The sequence below is a fragment of the Schistocerca piceifrons genome, chromosome 1 (genome assembly GCF_021461385.2).
Source record: "Schistocerca piceifrons isolate TAMUIC-IGC-003096 chromosome 1, iqSchPice1.1, whole genome shotgun sequence".
NCBI lineage: Eukaryota > Metazoa > Arthropoda > Insecta > Orthoptera > Acrididae > Schistocerca > Schistocerca piceifrons.
In genome coordinates, this window is record NC_060138.1 from 921,719,138 (window position 1) to 921,738,897 (window position 19,760).

Genomic DNA, 19,760 nt, shown 5'->3' on the forward strand with positions numbered 1-19,760 from the left:
ACATAACTAATGAGGAGGCACTGAATAGGATTGGGGAGAAGAGGAGTTTGTGGCACAACTTGACTAGAAGAAGGGATCGGTTGGTAGGACATGTTCTGAGGCATCAAGGGATCACCAATTTAGTATTGGAGGGCAGCGTGGAGGATAAAAACCGTAGAGGGAGACCAAGAGATGAATACACTAAACAGATTCAGAAGGATGTAGGCTGCAGTAAGTACTGGGAAATGAAGAAGCTTGCACAGGATAGAGTAGCATGGAGAGCTGCATCAAACCAGTCTCTGGACCACAACAACAACAACAACAATTGCCGGCCGGAGTGGCCGTGCGGTTCTAGGCGCTACAGTCTGGAGCCGAGCGACCGCTACGGTCGTAGGTTCGAATCCTGCCTCGGGCATGGATGTGTGTGATGTCCTTAGATTAGTTGGGTTTAATGAGTTCTACGTTCTACGCGACCGATGACCTCAGAAGTTAAGTCGCATAGTGCCCAGACCCATTTGAACTAGACTACTGTATATGTCCAAGCAGATTTTGTCAGTTAACGTCGTAACCGTGTTGTCTGTACTTTAGGTGTGTTGCATACCTATTGGACGTTACCTCCTACCGATTGCATTCTCTATGTATGCGATTTGTGTCTTACTATATTTCCTTAAAAACCGCAAGAGGTAAACCGTCTAAAAACCTTAGTGAGAATATGTAAACTCAAAAATACAGGGTGGTCCGTTGATCCTCACCGGCCCAAATATCTCACGAAATAAGCGTCAAAGGTAAAACTACAAAGAACGGCCGCGCGGGATTAGCCGAGCGGTCTAGGGCGCTGCAGTCATGGACTGTGCTGCTCGTCCCGGCGGAGGTTCGAGTCCTCCCTCGGGCATGGGTGTGTGTGTTTGTCCTTAGGATAATTTAGGTTAAGTAGTGTGTAAGGGTAGGGACTGATGACCTTAGCAGTTAAGTCCAATAAGATTTCACACACACATTTTGCATACATAGAACGAAACTTGTCTAGTTCACACACACATTTTGCATACAAAGAACGAAACTTGTCTAGTTGAGACACACATTTTGCATACAAAGAACGAAACTTTAGCATGAAGGGGGAAACGGCGCTATGGTTGGCCCGCTAGATTACGCTGCCATAGTTCAAGCGGATATCAACTGCGTTTTTTTTTAATAGGAACCCCCATTTTATTACATATTCGTGTAGTACGTAAAGAAATATGAATGTTTTAGTTGGACCACTTTTTTCGCTTTGTGATAGATGGCGCTGTAATAGTCACAAAAGTATAAGTACGTTGTACAACGTAAAATTCCGCCAGTGCTGACGGTATCTGCTTCGTAATACATTGCCCGTGATAAAATGGACCGTTTACCAACTACGGAAAAGGTCGATATCGTGTTGATGTATGGCTATTGTGATCAAAATGCCCAACGGGCGTGTGCTGTGTATGCTCGTTTCCCTCTTCAAGCTAGACGAGTTTCGTTCTTTGTGGTTTTTTCGTTTGATGCTTATTTCGTGAGATATTTGGCCCGGTCATTATCAATGGACCACCCTGTATATCAAACATCGCTTCATAGAGGTCACAGTCCATAGTAATCGACAGAAAGTCATCGAGTAAAACAGAAGTGATTTCTGGCGTTCCCCAAAATAGTGTTATAGCCCCTTTGCTGTTCCTTATCTATATAAACGGCTTGGGAGATAATCTCACCAGCCGTCTTAGATCGTTTGCAGATGAGGCAGTCGTTTATCGACCAGTAAAGTCATCAGAAGATCAAAAAGAATTGCAAAACGTTGTAGAAAAGGTATCTGTGTGGTGTGAAAATTGGCAATTGACCCTAAATAAGGATAAGTGTGAGGTCATCCACATGAGTGCTAAAAGAAATCCGTTAAACGTCTGTTACACGATAAATCAGTCAAGTTTACAGGCCGTAATTTCAACTAAACAACTAGGAATTACAATTACGAATTAATTAAATTAGAAGAAACACATAGAAAATATTGTGGGGAAGGCTAACCATAAACTACGTTTTATTGGCAAAACACTTAGAAAATGTAACAGATCCACTGAAGAGACTGCCTACACTACTCATGTCCGTCTTCTTTTAGAATACTCCTGCGCGGAGTGGGATCCTTACCTGATGGGATTGACGGGGTACATCGAGAAAGTCCAAACAAGGGCCGCAAGTTTTGTATTACCGCGAAATAGGGGACAGAGTGTCACGAAAATGATACAGGATTTGGAGTGGACATCATTAAAACAAAGGCGTTTTTCGTTGCAGCAGAGTCTTCTCACGACATTTGAATCACCAACTTTCTCCTCCGAAAGCGAAAATATTTTGTTGACGTCGACCTACATAGGGAGAAACGATCATCATAATAAAATACGGGAAATCAGAGCTCGGATGGAAAGATATAGGTGTACGAGATTGGAATGAGAGATAATTATTCTGAAGGTGGTGCTATGAACCATCTGCCAGGCACTTAAATGTGATTTGCAGAGTATCCACTTAGATGTAGATGCAAATGTAGATGTGGATGAATACTCCGACCAACGTAAATAAATACGATCCATGTTATTCATAAACAATCTCGCATTTATCATTTGATAATAATCAAGAACGTTCTATTGAGTACAAAATATCAGCAATAATTACATACGTATTTTTTAAAGTTTGTGCACGTAAGCTGTACTTGCATCACTAGTGACTGCTTGGGTTACATAAAAGCTCCCAGTCTCTCCCTTACACGTTCATTTACGTTTCTTTTCCTACCGATGCTAAAAACACTACCGGTAATCTTACTATTTACTGTGTCATGTATGTAGTGTACCAAAACTATCGAACCATAGTTTTGGTAGAGTGCAACTATAATTGCAACTAATGGATCTATTCCAAATCATTTCCTTCATAGCAAAAATGTTTTGTTCATCAAAACCTAAACGCTACATAATAAAAGTTGGTTCCCATGTGACTTAACTGACCCTTTTGGCCACTACATAAAATCGCTTGAAATTATCCGTTCATTTCTATACCGAACTTTTAACATATACACGGTGTCCCATAACGAACGTTTAACGTTCAGAGACATGACTGAAACATCATTTGGAGTAAAAATGTCTAGTAAACATTAGTTCTAAAATGCATACACTAAGTATTATGAGCACTTTTTCATCTTCGATACTCTGAAACTAATCGCTTCTACTAAAAGCTCTTTGCTTTCAATATTTTGCGAAGGGGTAGCATGCACCAAAGCAATAAAAGAAATGCCTGGCAAACATGGGCTCTAAAATGCATATCTTAAGAGCTATGAGTACGTGTTTAGAAGAAGAGATGTGTTTCACATAGCTCTTAAAGTATGCACTTCACAGCACATATTTACCAGAAATTTTTGTTTCGAATGATAGTACCTACCGTATTCTTAAATACTCACCATTCTTCCGCGGACACCCTGTAATTATTTGCAGCGTTACACACTTCCGTATGCAAGCCCCGTAGGAACGTAAATGAAGGGATACACGAAACTTAAGACAAATTACACGACGTAGGGCTCGGCATATTTACTAGGAAACGTTTGTTATCTGACCTGGAATAACCCTCTGCACTGCTACATTGTAAATTCGGGAATCCAGAGTAGCTTGGAACCGCGACACTGGATTCTCCTAGATCACTGATAAGGGGCAGTCAAATGAAAACGAGACAGATGGATAACAGTATTTACATTGTTTATTATTTCAAAACAAATCGTTGTAATTGTTAATATATATATTCCACTGTGAGATGCCGACTGTACCATGGTTGAATCAAGGCGTACACCCTTTCGTCCAAAGCAAATCAACGCCCTCGAATGTCTTTCTTCAGGGCTCCAAACATTATTAAAGCGCATGGCGAGAGATCGGGACTTAACGGAGAGTGTGTAAGGGCTTCCCAGCGAAACTTCTGCAGTGTAATCGGAGTAACGTTTGCATCATGTTGGCCGGCATTATTCTGCAGCAGAATGACGCCGTCCGTCATCATATCTGGGCGTTTGGACTCTATGTGAAGTGGGAAATGTCTACGTACCGCTGTGCGTTAATTGTGGAGATGTGTTGCAGAAATTCAATGAGTAGCGGGTCTTTCCCGGAGCTGGCGTGCCTATTGTTTCGACTACGTTGCGAAATTTAACTGGAAACTCCTTACAGATCCTCCATTAAGCCCCGATCTCTCCATGCGATTTTCATGTTTTTGGAACCCTGAAGGAACACATTCGTGGCTGTCGACTTGCTTCGGAGGAAGAGGTGCACGCATGGGTACAATCGTGTTTCCCAGGCAGCCGCAAACAGCTTCACATGAAGACCCTGACCACCTTATCACATTGTGGGATAAATATTTTAACAATTAAGTCGATTACTTTCGAAATGATAACCAGTTTACCTACTTTTTTCAATTTCTTGTTTCCGTTTGACTGACCCTTATACAAATGATCTGCAGCAGTTTAACCGTGTAGAGCTCCGAAGACTGTATTGGAAACGTGCACTGTAAACAGTCACTCCACCAACATCCACCTTGTTTCCAGCAACTCGCACTAACAATCTCGATAAATAAAACAAGACAATACGGGTAGTTGAACGACAAAAGACGGAAAAAATACACAAAAAACTCCACACGTATAGTTACCTCGGGAACGAACTGAATTAAGTGTTTTCTATTAGACATAATGGTCCCAGGCTCGACTACACAGCCTTTTCTTATCAAACATGTGATCACTCACGAAAATCCAACACTCCTCTAGAAACCAATGGCTTAAGCGGAAATACGCGCCTGCGAAATGGAACGAACTTTCAAAGTCTTCCGCAACTTTCCATACTGGCGTAACAGCTTTATTGATCACTGAAGTACACTCACTCCCGATCTGATACACTTAATATCAAATCCTGCCTACTCATGAAATGTTCGTTGTCTAGGAATCCTGCTTTCACGGATGGCTACACAAACAATTCAAACAAATCGTGTTAATGAGTTTTATTACGAAAAGTAAATGACAATACTTAACTTTCAAAATTACATAGATGTGCCACAAGCAAAGGGCGACATACGAAATAAACAAGATTCTTCAGTATAACAATGCTAATACAAGTGAAGTAATACAATTGACGCTTCTATTCAGGTCGCTAGTCTTGAAGCTTTTCTTCCACTGAGCTGCATCCAATCGGGCGCGTCACTTATGTTCTCTTCGGATAGAGGCCGCTGCTGTCGCGTTGTCGTCCTGGAGAGGGGCGATCAGATGACCTCAGATGTTAAGTCCCATAGCGCTTAGAGCCATTTGAACCATTTTTTTAGAGGGGCGGTCAGCGTGCAGTTGGCTGACGCCTTCCCACAGCCATCTCTGCGATATCGTTCACGACTGGCGTTCCCGCGCTTGACTTTACGCCGTAACACTTAACATTCTTAAACTTCAGCTCCTCACACCTTGAAACTCCACCGAAAAAGATTCGCTACTCGTAATCTACACCTATGTGGGCTTCTGGCTGCGTCCCAATTTGCTGGTTCCATAAAAGCTCCTTCTCCAGCTCCGAAACAAATCCATGTAATTGTATTACCACTCATGCCTTTCAGCCTCATATGCATAGTTCAAGCGTTTTCATTGACAATATCCAACTCTCCAAATACCATATTACAGTAAATTATTGTTTCCTGCCACGGCTTTTCAAAAGTGTATTTCCACCAAAAACTGAGAGACACGAACGTAACTGGAAATTCGCTGTTCTTATGCCAGCTTAGTATGTCCCAGTCATAACCGATCTCCAAGGATTACACAGTGACCAGCCCAGCATCTGAAGGCTGAACAGTACCCTTGCACGCTGGACAGCGGACTCCCGCTCTGCCGTCCAAACTAGCCAAAGGATGTGCACACGGCCCTGCGCAATATATTTTAAAGCAGATAAAATAGACTCTAAATGTGGCATCTTGAATCAAATATCCCACTCAACACAGTACGCGTTTTCGCTGTTGTTTCTCTGCACTCTGTAGTGCGAAACGGCTCTTGTGACGAAGTGGTGGACACACACACAGAGAGAGAGAGAGAGAGAGAGAGAGAGAGAGAGAGAGTGAAATCTGGAGCTGGCCGTTGGTCCTTCCAGGCCGGGACGGGCGCCACACTGGGCTCCTCCCAGGAGGGCTACACACTGCGCCGCCAGTCGCTGTCCTTCTGCGACAGCATCTCCGTGCAGAGCTTCCAGATACCTACAGCTGCGGCCGCTTCCGGGGAGTGCCGACACTGCACTGAGGCGCTGCACGCCACTGCGGACTTCATCGCCACGTACGAGGTCATCGAGAGCCCGGGCGACGAAATCGAGGACAGAAAGGTATGTGGGAATAAGAAGCTCAGTTGAATTCTGGTGTTGTAAGTAGCTGCACGTATAGTAACAGGTTAATGTTCTGCCATGTGTGAGCTCCATTGTTGACACAATATTTCAAAGATGCTACCTACCACAAATTTTACTTGGTTGGTCAGAGTCCTACTTTTCTACTGCAAGATCTTTGCTTCTATATCTTCGGAGAATGTAGTAGCCCTATGGACAAAAATAAGAAAAAAATGACCGAAAATTACGGGCTCTAAAATGAGTACCTTAAGAGCTATCATAGAAGAGCGAAGATGAATAAGTACCCATAGCTCTTACAGATATGGATGTTAGATCTCATGTTTTACAGTTATATTGCTTTCTCTTCGTCCATACTAGCACCTCTGAAAGTTGCATACCCTGCAATCTTACCAACAACAGTACCGGTACATGTATTCCATTGTCAGATGTGTGAGAACTTTTTTTATATATATAACTTTCGACTTGGTCGTTTCCGGACCAGGATCCCTTACCTAAGATTGATACATGTACCCTTCTACATCAACCCTGAAAGTTTATAATATCATCACGAAATAGCGCTGTATGTCTTCAGTTGAGAAAATATTTTACGTTCCCGATGATTTTGTAAGTCTCTCAGAGAGAGCAAAGGATTTGGGCAATTGAAATGAAAGGATAGTGTCTTCAGAAGATGAACGTTATCAAAAGTAAAAGAGGAGTAATAGAATACAGTCGAATTAACTCAGGTGATAGCGGACTAGGTTAGGAAATGAAACAGTAAAAGTAGCAGACGAGTTTAGCTATTTGGTGACTAAAATAACTGATGATTGCTGAGAAAAGTGGACATAAAATGGAGACTTGCAACAGCATCAACTCGCTTGAAACAAAGAAAAATTTTGTAGCATCGAGTACAAAATAGAGTGGTCGGGATTCATTTCTAATGGTATTCCTTTGGAATGTAGCCTCGAACGAAGTGAAACATTGACGTCAATTAGATCAGAGAACAAACAGAAGAAGCTTTTGAAATGTGGTGCTACAGAGTAATTCTGAAGATTAGAGGGGTAAAATACAGGGAGGTGCTTAATCAGACTGGGGAGAATAAAAATGTATGGCACAACATGACTGGAAAAATGAATTAGTAAATAGCACATACCATGAGGCATCAAAGAATCGTTAGTTTGCTAGTGCTCTGAAGTGTACTGTGCTAAAATTATTGAATGAGACCAAGTCTTGACTACAATTACCAGATTCAAATGCACGCAGATTGCAGCAGTTATGTAGAGATGAAGAGAGCAGTTCAAGGTAGACTAGCATGGAGAACTGCATCTTAGATTCTAACAGGTCCGATTTACCGGAAATATTTTACAGAACGAGGCAACTATTTCAATAACAACAACTTAACAATTTGATAAAAAATTCTAAACTTACTTAGCTCATTTGGATGTGACAGAAATACATGTGCGTTTAGCAACTAAATAACGTTTGCTTCAAATAGACAAAAAAGCTGCAAACATAAGCAAATAGAAACCCGATGTCACGCAAATGCGCAATGAATTAACTGAAACAATCCGCGAGAATAAAGGGAAAAAACGATACCCATCGATCGCATTTGGTATACTTTTGACACTCAGTAAGAGTGAAAGACCAAGAAAGAAGAACTGGGATTAAAAAAGGCGTAAGACAGGGATATACTCTTCCGCACCCACAGTTCAATCTATACACTGAAGAAGCAATGACAGAAATAAAAGAAAGGTTCAAGAGTGGAATTTTAATTCAAGGTGCAAGGATATCAGTGATAAGATTCACTGGGACATTGCTACCCTCAGTGAAAGGGAAGAAGAATTACATGATCTGCTGAATGGAATGGAACAGTGTAGTGGGTACACAACATGAACTGAGAGTAAATCGAAGAAAGACGAAAGTAATGAGTAGTTGCATAAATGAGAACAGTGAGAAACTTAACATCAGAACTAAGGATCACGAAGTAGAGGAAGTTAAAAAATTCTGCTACCTAGACAACAAAATAACACATGACGGATGGGGCAAGGAGGAAATAAAGTACACACTAGCACTGGCAAAAACGGGATTCCTGGACAAAAGAAGTCTACTAGTATCTAACATAGGCCTTAATTTGGTTTGGAGCACGGTATTATACGGCAGTGAAATGTGGAGGGTGGGAAAACTGGAACAGAAGAGAATCGAAGCATTTAGATGCGATACTACAGGAAAATGTTCAAAATTAGGTGGACTGATAAGGAAAGGAATATAGAGGTTCTCTGTGGAAATGGAGGAAAAAGGAAGGTATGGAAACAATGACAAGAAGAATGGACAGGATGATACATCTGTTAAGACATCACAGAATTTCTTTTCATTGCACTGGAGGAAATTGTAGATGGTAAAAACTGTAGAGGAAGATAAAGATTGGAATACGTCCAGTAAGTGAATGAGAGCGAAGACGGAATTCGTGGCAGGTCGCATCAAACCAGACAGAAAGACTGATGACTCCAAAAGGTTACCAGAATTCGGCTATAACGAAGCGTCATCAAAACCAGTATGTTGTCACGAAAGTAAAATGCCAAATCCTCATCTCAGACTACGTAAAATGGTAATAATTTGAAACTTTCTGGCAGATTAAAACTGTGTGCCGGACCGAGAATCGAACTCGGGACCTTGGCCTTTCGCGAGCAATTGCTCTACCAACTGAGCTACCCAAGCACGACTCACGGCCCGTCCTCACAGCTTTACATCTGTGAGGACGGGGCGTGAGTCATGCTTGGGTAGCTCAGTTGGTAGAGCACCTGCCCGCGAAAGGCAAAGGTCCCGAGGACCTTACATCTGTGAGGATGGGGCGTGAGTCATGCTTGGGTAGCTCAGTTGGTAGAGCACTTGCCCGCGAAAGGCGAAGGTCCCGAGTTCGAGTCTCGGTCCGTCACACAGTTTTAATCTGCCAGGAAGTTTCATATCAGCGCACTCTCCGCTGCAGAGTGAAAATCTCATTCGTAATAATGTACTGTATCTGATGATGACTCATTGTAATCGAATGTGGTTCACTGCACCAAAGGCGAACAAGAGATTTGTGAATAAACCAAAAATGTTTAAAATGGCTCACGAGCACCAGTTACAATGCAGGATTTCAGTGAAAGCCATTGAAGAAATAATATACCCTACAACGATTACAAAGGGCCAGGCGGTTACCCCGCTCTGTCTATCAGGGTCGCACATCGGCGTCCCACTCGCCGCAGCGGAGTGGTGCTGCGGGCGACGCCGCCCAGCAGCAGCAGCAGCAGCAGCAGCAGGAGGAGGCGTTGCCGGCGGCAGAGTCGGCGACGCCGTCCGGCAGGGCAGACGTGAGGGGCGGCCGGTCGCGGCGCGAGAGCGTCACGTTCCGGCTGGCGTTCCTGCCGGCGCGCCGCTGCCAGGCGTGCGTGCGCCAGAACTCGGACTCGTCGTCGGGCAGCGGCCACCCGCTGCTCAGGGACGGGCCCGGCGGCACCGTGGCCGCCGAGACGGACCCGCCCGCGCTCGCGGTCGCCTCGTCGGCGGCGGCGCAGCGGCGGCAGCGGCTGAGGCTGGCGCGCGCCGGCACCGGCAGCTCGGGCGACGAGTTCACCGGCAGCGACGCCGACACGCCGCGACACGCCGCGCTGCTCGGCCCGGGAGCCACCGACGCCGGCGCCGCCGACCTCATCGAGATGGGCGACCACACGGCCGCCACCGCGCTGCAGCTCTACAGGCCGCTGCCGCGGTCCGCGCCCACCTTCTTCCAGGTGATGCTCCGACGTCTTATCAGAGGACGTCTTATCTAACCGAACTGCATGGATCAACACACAGTAGATACGCACTAGTCTGGCTTAATTACTTTACTTTCTTATGTATTGGTACAAATCGGAGTCTTTCAGCCCAGTATTCTGGCATGTTCAGGGCCTCTTTCTTGTCCAGGCACAAATCGTCGAGTTTGCATCTCTAGGAACAGGTTGGACAGGCCAGAAGGTGTTTCATCTCTTGGACAGCACCACAATCGCACTGCCATCCACTGGGGCTACCCCTTGTGAGTGTGTGGGCTTTATTTTGTCAAGTTGCGCAATGGATTGGCCTAACAAGTACCCTTTGGCTCCTGCAAGAAACAGTTTCCACCTCACACTACTACAGAAGTCAGACAGACGCTCCTAATGTACCAACAAGAACTGCTTGAAAAACATTCAGCAACAAATATCTTCTGGAGATGTCTGCTGCAAGGAAAAGTCACAAAAATATTCTATATATTCTTACGTAACTAGTGGTTTACTTGAGAATGGGAGTATTGCTAGTTAGTGTAAGAAACACATTAAACGAACGAAAACAATTATTTATTGAAAAAAATTCTGGAAAATCAAGTGAAACTTTTTCTTATAAAATGATAATAAATTTCAGGGTTCTTTTCGGAACAGTAGAGTGCCTCTTATGGATAGGAATGCTATTATTTTACAGAGTATGGAAAGTTTCTTTTCTCCCTTTTCTTTAAGAATGTTATTTACTCGGCAGAATGACTGAGATCCACACCTACACAATTTGAATAACTTTTCTATGTATGGTCAAGGCTGTTGCGTGAGAAATGCAGTGAAGTGTACTGTTAGGAAGGACAGATAGGGCTCGCATACGCTGTAGCGCACAATATCGTGAGCTGTGACGATTGCTGCCTGCGTTGCTCGCTGCTGTCAAATAACAGAACTATCTTTTTCTATCTGGATTGACCTTCACCAGTTAAACTCTCCCTATGCCTTGCTGAAGTCAAGGACTCCTATACGTCCCTAGTCTAACTACTGGCGTGGTACACCGGTCAGATAACCAGTCCACCGCAATACCACTCAATACTCGCTTGCAGGCGTTTAACTAGTACTCTGTCCGTGTTCACACCTCACAATAAGTGTGGCGGCCAACACAGTGAACAACGCTTTATCGCGAGCAGCTCAATATAGAGTGTCACTCCAATACTCTTTAACGACACAGATGCTCTCCCAGTGAAGTACTGAGGAGAGACTTTGTTCCTCCCTCTTTCCGTACACGTACGAGCGCACTCGCTCTCGTTCCGTGTTCCCACTCCAAGAGCGACAACGGAACGGCCCCTTTTTCTGGAAAAGTTGCAAGGATATATCATTCGCTGTCTTCCCTCACTCCTCTGGTTGTTTGCGTCAGAAATATTCCGCCAATCAGCGTTGCTCTTTTAAACGGGAGAGTGACGTTTCGTTAGAGTCGACCGATGCGGAAATCTGTAGCATCTCCATTAGGCGTATACTGTCCTCCTGTGAGAACTCTGCAACTACGCAGTCGGTACATGAAAAAATGCGTCTTCCGAGCGTTCCCTCACAAGCTTTTAAGTCGAACACGGGGGACGTTATCCCGTCGTTCTGGCAAAAGCTGTCTTCTCTCTGGGCAATCGCTTCGGCCGAAGTAGGTATGTTGTTGACCCAGCCCTCTGAAGGGACGGTCGTCCCAGCGGGCTGGTTTCCTCTTTAGAACGAAAATTCCTGTGGCCGTCATGTTGTGTACGCCAGCCTCGACTTTTCCAACCTCAGTGCGCACTTGCGATTTACTTATTAGATTTGCATATCGCTTACATGAATTCATACAAAATTGACTCTACCTTATCGAGTTTGAGTTCGAATGAAGCGTCTTGGTGTGCAGAATACGATTGTGAGGACAGAATATGTAAGAAATGAAGGTCAGGGGACCACGCCACCTTACACCCTGTTGTGTGGTTCAGGGTCCTTCAGGTTTTCCAGTCTGTTGTGGAGCTTCCAGGCACTACTGTTGCTGGTGGACAGTCAGGTTATGATTCTTCAATGGCTGTATTTCGGAATCTTTTACGGAATCTTAATCATTCAGGCTCGCACTCAGTACTAAAGAGAGAATATCAAACATCGATGGCTTGTCTGAGCCTCTCTGTGAATTCATGAATGTTTGTTGGGAGCTGGGACTCGCAAGACCAGCGACTCTATAAAACTTTCGCAGGGTTGTTGGTTTCATACATCCTGTTGTGGTTTGGCACATTCTGTTAAGGCTCATGCTGACCTTCTTCAAGTGAGTTGATCTGGTCCATACTGGGCAAGGAAGTAGCGTTCAAGAGAGCATGATCAAAGTGGGAAAGCAGAAAATAGATCAGAGAGTACCGCCGTCCCCAGGAAACATTGTCCACAAAGATAATCGCCAATTCGGCTACCACTGGAAACCAATCTACTGAGTTACATAACAATGTGTAACAACCATAGGGATTGTGGGCAGTAATATACGCCAGGTTGATGGATTTACTCCATGCAGGACGTAGAATGCCTACTACCAGTTATTCGACAGACACAAAACCAGAAATTCTCCATCAGCAGTCACAATTTCATTCATTGAGACTCTCATGCAGTGCCTGATGGCCTCAAGTAAAACACACCAGGCAGCCGTGGCTACATCAGCAAAACACAAGACAGTGTGCCGTCTTGCAGCAGATGAGGACGCCAAGACAGCTCCGAGGTGTTTCAGCAAAGTGCAGGAGACACTTCAGGTGTCGGAAATTCCACAGGTGCAGGTGTAGAAGAGCAGGCTGCTTCCTCAGAGACTCAGGCATGTAGTGCACTGGCTTCAAACCCAAACCCCCTGGAGATGACCAGACATCAACTGGAGCCACGCTGGAGACAGGCCGAGGTGGAAGGCGCTAGTTCGACTTCAGGCAGTATCAGGTGTAGCAGTGGACCATAGACCAGGAGAAAGTGGAGATACTGGCTATATGTAATCGCACATTGGGTCATTGACGGGTGCAGAGTATGTGTCAGTTTCAATAGCAGTCAACCTGGTGCTAGGCCTGGCCAGGGAGTATTCATGGCAGATTTGTCCAGCTTTGTTGTGACCATGCCTCACCTCTAGACACATAAGGACCGAGGCGGTGGAACGCCAGACCGTGCCTGAGGTATTTCAGCTCTACTGTGGCAGACTCTGAAGATTGAGATCTTGCACCACACTGCTCTGGTAACAAAATTTCACAGGTATTTGCCTGGCCTGCCTGGCCACAGGGCCACGGGTTGTAATTTCTGTTTGAAGAGGTTTTGACGTGACAGAGGATTGAGTATGTTCAAAGAGTGTGGTCGCTCTTTCTAGAGCCATGTGTCTCCCGTGATTTGCATGTCTTGTCAGTCCGAAACAAGATAGCACATAACTTATATCCAGATTATCAGAGGATTTTACTAACTTTCGAATTAGAAAGAGCCATCCAGCTGTTCTGAAGGACTCCTGGTTTGTTGGATGTGAGAAAACACAAGACACACAAATTTCCCACTGAACTCACGTCACAACATTGATGCAGCCTTACATAGAAATGTCATTTAAGTAACTCTGATGAACATGAGATTTTCAAGATACCACATGTACTATAACACAGCACGTATTCATTCAAAAGTGTGCAAACCAATTGCTGCCTTGATAGAACTGAGTCTGTGCTCCTATATTCACATTGTGAGTACATCTGTTAAGCAAACTGTATAAACTGTATTCCAGAAACGAATCACGAAATTTGAGATTTAGTGTCTTATCACTGATAGGGTTACGGTAGAGCAGAAGCCATATATCAAAAAGTACTTCAGTTGGGACTTATTCAAAAGAACTACCGGTACTTCTCATCTGAAGTGCAGTCACGTCGTTCTGAATCTCCAGTTTGGGATATAAACCCAGCTTCTCTCAGTCCGATATTCAGTAAGTCAATTACTCTGACATTTCACTAAATGAGAAATACATACAGATCAGAGGCATTCAGCGATGAGAGCCTATCTGTGCGAGTGCGCGCTTAGTTGACAATGTATGTTTATAAATGCTATCGCCTCTTCTTCTTTCTTTGTTTAAACAATATATGTTTTAAAAGTCTAAATTTTCGAGTGTCTTTACTCAGTATTAGAGCAAATCCGTCATTATGCGTTTGTTTTATACGGTATAGCATATTGTAACAATACAAGTCTCTGCCTCTTAGGACCGTATATAGCCAGTAAATGCAATAGTCTGTTAACCACACACTTATGTAAAAAAGTTGAAGATATTCGAGTTTCCTACAAATCTCAAAACAAATACTTCGAGATGTGCTCGAAGTTCATAACTATTTGTCTGTCGAAATTTTGTTTGATGAAACCTGTTACATTTTTAACTACATTCGAGAGCTTTCAAAGATGTTGGAACGACAAATCCGTTAAAATTATCTGTAGAGCAATTATGCCCTTCATATTAAGATTTACTCCAAACCAAGTTAACATACTTTATACGGCCGGCCGAAGTGGCCGTGCGGTTCTAGGCGCTGCAGTCTGGAACCGCGAGACCGCTACGATCGCAGGTTCCAATCCTGCCTCGGGCATGGATGTGTGTGGTGTCCTTAGGTTAGTTAGGTTTAACTAGTTCTAAGTTCTAGGGGTCTAATGACTTCAGAAGTTGAGTCCCATACTGATCAGAGCCATTTGAACCATACTTTATACAATATTAACAACTTCAAGGGCCATTTTTAGTGGCAATGCGAAATGTCCAATATACTGACTAGCGATGCATTAATTAAGGATAAATGCCTATTGTAATTCATGTATTAGAATCGTTTGAAACTTTTTTTCAATAAAAGGCCTGTATATATTTGTGATTAATACTTAATCCGATCTATCCTATGAAGTAGACACTGAATCACTCAATGTATAATCATTCTGCGTACTTTTCTGTTTCCGAATGATTGACTATTTTTGGAGACTAGATATAATGATAACAACTGTTCAGTGTGGCGGGAAACGACGGAAGTACATTTTCATAGTTTCTTAATGTGTCTGACTAGAACCGATACACGAACAAACGTGAATCTGCAATTCGTTCCCCATAAGGAAAGAAAGTTGCCTGTCTATGCTGTCCATATCGCTTTCTAGGAGAAAATCAGCTCGCAACCCCTACATTTTGAGGCAATCACGCCGCCGCAAAATTCCAGACGCCAGAAGGAAACACTGTTCTGATCCCTTTTTTCTGTAGCGCTTAGTTTCCTTTCATACTGACACTGATAATGAACACTTCGATGAGAAATCGGTACTCATGAACATGCCTAATACCAAATGCTCAACGTTGACTGTGAAATTCATGTGGCAGACGGAAAGGCGGGAATGCCACGGTTGGTTGTTGAAGAACGTGCGATACTTCATCTTGTTACGTGTATACATATTTTGCGCTTCAGATAAAATCACTGTATTTAATGCTAAGCTGCATAGGATCTCGTAGGGAATGACACAGATGAGGTGCTATCGAGGAAAGAAATTTATCAGCTCTGATTCTCTCAGCTCTATAACTAATGCACCCAGTAGAGAAAACGATCAGAAAAACAGATTTCCTTTGCTCTGTTGCAACAGTGCAAGCGCGCAGCCCCACCTCGGTACTGAGATGCCAAGCAACTGTAGGAGGATGACTGGCTGACAGTTATGGATAATAGCTGTTGTCGGTGAAACCAATTGTTCTACAGTGACGTACCTCACCACAGTCGGTCTGCTTGCTCTCGTTTCGTACTCTGATGGGATGACCAGTCCCTCCTCAGGCCAGTCTCTGATGTTCGTGGAATTGATTCCCTTTTAAATTCGTCTTTCGATTGGTATGATTCTGTCATCTTCTTTTCCTTTCTTGTTTACAATGGAATAGACCTGGTGATGAGAAGGGCCACATATTTGCAGGACTGGGTTGCAGCGGTGGGTCATGGCGAGGATGCGTGCTGGTGGCAGCTCAGATAAACAACATAAAAAATTATATATGTTGTTAAAACTCATGTGACGACACTCATAGTTTTGCGGCGTGGCGGCCACGCTCCCTCTCAGCACATGCTGAGGACGGCGCACGGTGTGCGGCGAGCTGTCGGCAAGTAGGACGTGACGTGTACGCTCAGGAATGCTGAAACCTGGTGCTCGCTGAGGCGCAAGCCTCAGTTTGTTGCTGTACGGCTACGGAGCGGCAGACTGCCAAAATATTTTCAGGGGATGACAGGCTTTGGTAGTGGATCTCGGTCCTGCGAATGACGGCGTGTGGCACCACGGTGTCCATACCAGTGCAAAAGGGTGATTGGCTATACCGTCCCAGTGTAGACCTGTTGGCCTACAGGGTACGAGTCCGCCAGTTGCTGGATTGAGCATAGAGGTGGCCCACCAGTGGAAAAGCATCAAGTCCAGTAAGGAGGACTTAGTGCTAGAAGAAGGTGTGGCGATGGAAGCCCAACGTCATAGTCATAGTAGACACTGTTGGACTGCTGATACCTCTGTTAAAATTGACGGCTATTTGTACATCTTAGGAGCTCACTTGTTGTGCCAGCATGCTGCATACAGCCATGTTGACAACAACAAATCCATGGCCACACAATGTAGAAACTGCATGGCCCTTTCTGCAAGAGGTCCTTCTTTGCACTGCATCGGCAGGATTGCAGTGCTTGGCCGGCACTTGTCACAGCCACCGTGGATTTTCCGTTGCCCAATAGTGCACATTATGCCGGTTTACGTTACCGCTGTTGGTGAATGACGCTACGTCGCTAAATAGAACGCGTGCAAAAAATTTGTCATCGTCCCGTAATTTCTCTTGTGCACAGTGGCAGAACTGTACACGACGTTCAAAGTCGCCGCCATGCAATTCCTGGTGCATATAAATATGGTACGAGTGCAATCGATGTTGATGTAGCATTCTCAACACCGACGTTTTTGAGATTCCCGATTCTCGCGCAATTTGTCTGCTACTGATGTGCGAATTACCCGCGACAGCAGCTAAAACACCTACTTGGGCATCATCATTTGTTGCAGGTCGTGGTTGACGTTTCACATGTGGCTAAACACTTTCTGTTTCCTTAAATAGTGTAACTATCCGACGAACGGTCCGGACACTTGGACGATGTCGTCAAGGATAGCGAGCAGCATACATAGCACACGCCCGTTGGTCATTTTGATCACAATAGCCCTACATCAACACGATATCGATCTTTTCCGAAATTGGTAAGCGGTCCATTTTAACACGGGTAATGTGTCACGAAGCTAATACCGTCCGCAGTGGCGGAATGTTACGTGATACCACGTACTTATACGTTTGTGTCTCTTACAGCGCTATCTATCATGTAGCGAAAAAAATGGTCCCACTAAAACATTCATATTTCTTTACGTACTACACGAATATGTAATAAAAAATGGGGGTTCCTATTTTAAAAAACGCAGTTGATATCCGTTAGACCTATGGCAGCGCCATCTAGCGGGCCAACCATAGCGCCATTTGGTTTCCCCCTTCAAGCTAGACGAGTTTCGTTCTTTGTAGTTTTTTCGTTTGATGCTTATTTCGTGAGATATTTGGCCCGGTCACTATCAATGGACCACCCTGTGTGTGTGTGTGTGTGTGTGTGTGTGTGTGTGTGCGCGTGTGAGAGCGCGCACGGGTGTGAGGGCTACGAGTGTATGTATGTGCATAAGAAGTGTTAGGAATACCCTTCCTACCAACTCCTCCCCCTCACTTCTCCTAAGCGGCTTCCCCCTCCTACTCCCCCCCCCCTCTCTTGTGCTCCCTTTCAGTGTCTCTGCACTCCCTCCTGCCTTGTCTTCCGTCTTCATCTCCTGCCCCACCAGTCTCCTGCTTCTTCTTGCACCTGCTGAAGCCCCTACTCTCTTCATCCCGCCACCTCCCCTGGTGACCCTTGCCCTCCACTCCTTTTCCATCCTCTCCGACCTTTTTCCTCGGCAGGTCCCACCTGGCAGTTTTATACTTCACCATGTGTACTCCAAGTGGGTTTTAAGTGTGTTGTTCTGGAGTGTTTTTAATACTGTGACTGACTTTTAACCTGTGCATGTGCATTCAGTATCTTCATTGTGTTTTAAGAATCGCCAACTGTGTTTTTTAACTTTATGGTGACTTTTTGAATTGCCCCCCTCCCCCCCCATGAACGTCTCCCTGTCAGTGTATTTTTACCTCCATTATCTCACATTACTCTGTTTTATGTCCCCCTTTTTTATCGCCTTATATATGTAGCATTTTATTCTTGTTTTAGTTGTCATGTCAGTCGGCTGAAGAGCGGCGGATTGTGCCGCTGACAACCCTCCCCTGCCCATATGGGGCAGGGGAATGAAAGAAAGAAATGTTAGGAATATTTATTAAGGTGTAATGTAGTACAAGTTTTTAACCATTCAATTAACTCATTAGAATTTAGTATTAGGCGTTGAATGTCAATGTTAGGTGCCCCAAGAAACCTCTATTGTCTTCCCCGTCATCATCATCTCCTTTCGCCTCTCCATTATGCACATGTGCTTAACTTTAGGTGTATGCACCTGACGTTATTCTGACGTTTATTGTATTGTAGGAGACGTCCCTGGAGCACGCATTGGCCATACCGGCGGCGTCCGTAGTCGTGGCCTCGCCGCCGCCGTCGGCTAGGTCCGCATCCTCTGGGGTGCCCGCGGACTGGCGCCAGGACTCGGGGTCGAGCGCCGGCGGCAGCGCCGTGCGGCAGGACTCGGCACGCAGCGACGTCACCGTCGACAGCGGCGTCGTGGCGGACGCGCTGCTTCGCTCGCACTCGTCCTCCAGCTCGCTGTCGCTGAGCGGCGCCGAGCCGCCCGTGGCGCGCCGCCACAAGCTGCAGCGGCTGGCCGCCGTCGAGGACGAGGACTCCCCGCCGACGACCACGACGACGGTCGGCGCCGACGAGCGCGACAAGCCGCGTGCCGCCGCCAAGGCGCGCTTCTGCCGGCCGGCATTCCGCATCCCGGCGTGCGACTTGTAGCGGACGGAGGGCGGCGCCGGCGGCGGCGTCGGTGTCGGCGTCGGTGCGGCCACGCTGTCGCCGGCAAGCGCCGCGGCGCAGCCGGCCCCGCGTGTCAGGCGCCTGCGGTTCCAGGTGTAGGCAACTGCACATACACCTGCTTCAGTTCGGGACGCTGACGTCACAAAAAGTGTCGCGGGACGTTACGATAGCCGAGCGTGGGGGTTACCTTGTGGTCCGTATAAAATTTCCCGCGCAGTAGCCAAGAACAGAGATGGCATGGTGGGATCTTTTAAGAAAGAACACTGCAGTTCCTCAGTCAAGTACAGGCATTCATCTGGCATGTACCATTTCGATGTTTCGCTTGCGGAAATGTTGGACGAGTTCATCACTTTTTACCAAGTGACATCTTTTTACATCACGCCACTGCAGACAAACAGTGTCCTCAGTCTAGCCAATAGCAGTGGACAGGTCAGTGTCTATACTATCATATTTTCTACTGCGGCATTTGTGTCCGATATACTTGAACGCTCTAAACGTGGAACTGTCATAGGTACGTTGTTCAAATTTGGTGCTTCTACTAGTTATTATTGATCAGTTTCGAACTTTCATCACGATAGGAACATTTGATAATCTAATCAATGACACATGAGTATGAGCGCTCTTCCGAATATTTGCTGAAAGACAAAGTTAATTCCATC

At 45.3% G+C, this 19,760-nt stretch overlaps 1 protein-coding gene across 1 annotated transcript in view; it reads left to right on the top strand.

Annotated features, from left to right (window-relative positions):
* LOC124776526 overlaps positions 1-19,080 on the top strand; it is a 128,818-nt gene extending 109,738 nt beyond the window's left edge. The window contains exons 6-8 of the mRNA XM_047251556.1: positions 6,111-6,335; positions 9,650-10,096; positions 18,658-19,080. Coding sequence (XP_047107512.1) covers positions 6,111-6,335; positions 9,650-10,096; positions 18,658-19,080 — 1,095 coding nt within the window. The remainder of the gene's footprint in view (positions 1-6,110; positions 6,336-9,649; positions 10,097-18,657) is intronic.
* The last annotated feature ends 680 nt before the right edge of the window (positions 19,081-19,760 follow it).